Source organism: Psammomys obesus, unplaced genomic scaffold, assembly GCF_907164565.1.
Source record: "Psammomys obesus unplaced genomic scaffold, mPsaObe1.curated_primary_1811, whole genome shotgun sequence".
Taxonomy (NCBI): Eukaryota; Metazoa; Chordata; class Mammalia; order Rodentia; family Muridae; genus Psammomys; species Psammomys obesus.
The window spans coordinates 9,592,402-9,593,942 of record NW_026590062.1 but is presented as its reverse complement, the minus strand read 5'-3'; the positions used below and the strand labels follow the sequence as shown (position 1 = coordinate 9,593,942).

The window sequence follows — 1,541 nt, the reverse complement described above, 5'->3', positions numbered from 1 at the left end:
ACAGCACCCACCTTCAGATCTCATTTGCATTTCCTCCCAGGAGGCACGTGGCTCCTGACATGATGGTGTGTTTTCTATTACAGACGGAGGTGGATGTTCCAGAGCAGGAGGACCACTTTCTTCGTAATCTCTGTCTAATTTTCTTCTTTCTGTTTCTTTTTCTTTTTGGAAGGGCTACTTCTGTGTAGCCCGGGCTGGCCTGGATCTTGCCATCCTCCTACCTTAGGGCTCGCATGACTGCAGGGTAGGCCTGATGTGCCCTGCCTTCCCTCTCTACTCAGGTGGACAAGGACTGGACATACTTAGTCTTGTGGGCACAGAGTCCCCTTCCCAGGAGGGTCTGGAATCAGGGGAATGCCCTTGTCTGCTGCTGCCCTTGACCCAGAGAGGGCAGAATGCTGCCCAAGGACATAGTGAGGGAGGGTCTAGCCTGGGATCCGCCTCAGCCAGGGGCATAGACTGTTGGGACTACAAGTCTAAAGAGACAACCCTGACCTGAATGAGCAGCTTATAAAGGCAAAAACATTTTTTAAAAGACTTTTTTAATTTATTTAATTTTCATTTTATGTGCATTAGTGTGAAAGCGTCAGATCCCTGGGAATTGGCACTACAGACAGTTGTGAGCTGTCATGTGGGTGCTGGGAATTGAACCCGGGACCTTTGAAAGAGCAGCCAATGCTCCTGATCACCAAGCGATCTCTCCAGCCCCCAAAATCTTTTTAGCTTCAGTATTTTCCATTTGTATAGCTGTGGTGACTGTCAGTAAGAATGACAGTATTGCGATTTTAATAAGAACAAGATACAGTTGTCTCCCTGTTGTATTTCTGTTTGGCCGGGGAGCAGAAAGCCTTGCAGTTACAGAAGGGGAACAATAAAGTTATCAAAAAATCCCAGTATGTATCGTAATACCTGAGGGTTTTTACCTGTTTTATCCTGAGGTCGGGTCAGGATTTAGCAAACATGTTTTTATTGCTTCATTGACTTATTCGTGTCTTCTGCAATAAATGTTAACTTACACCTAAGGCAAAAATCTTACCGCAAGGGCTGATCCTGTCGCCACACTAAGCTCTCATTCAGCAAGACTATATGTTTGCTGTGTATGTGTCTGTAAATATACAGACACAGACCACGAGAAGGTGAAGAAAGCATTCCTTAGAAGATCAACACTGTGGAGCAGGAGGGAGGGCTCCGCACTGAGGGCACTGGGAACACTGCACAGACGTGGCACACAGGTTTATGCTCAGGAATACACATACAACTAAAAATCACACTGGGTGTTCTGATGCATGCCTTCTGTTCCAGCAGCCTAGAGGCAGAAGCAAGTGGATCTCTGTGACTGGAGGCCAGCATGATCTACACCGTACATTCTAGGCCAGCCAGACCTTCCCAGGGAGACTGCCCCCATCGGGAGGGTATGGAGAGATCAGAGATTAAGAACTCTATCTGCTCTTACAGGGACCTCTGGTTCAGTTTCCAGCATCCACAGGGCAGCTCCCAGTGATCTGTAACTCCAGGTCTAGGGCATCCGATGCTCTCTTCTG

The 1,541-nt window shown here is 47.6% G+C and overlaps 1 protein-coding gene across 1 annotated transcript in view; it reads left to right on the top strand.

The window, feature by feature from the left end:
- The window catches only part of LOC129675816 (2'-5'-oligoadenylate synthase 1A-like), a gene marked incomplete in the record, with an annotated part of 8,656 nt that extends 7,557 nt beyond the window's left edge, over positions 1 to 1,099 (top strand). Inside the window, 1 exon segment of the mRNA XM_055605900.1 lies at positions 84 to 1,099. Coding sequence (XP_055461875.1) covers positions 84 to 188 — 105 coding nt within the window.
- Between the last annotated feature and the right edge of the window lie 442 nt (positions 1,100 to 1,541).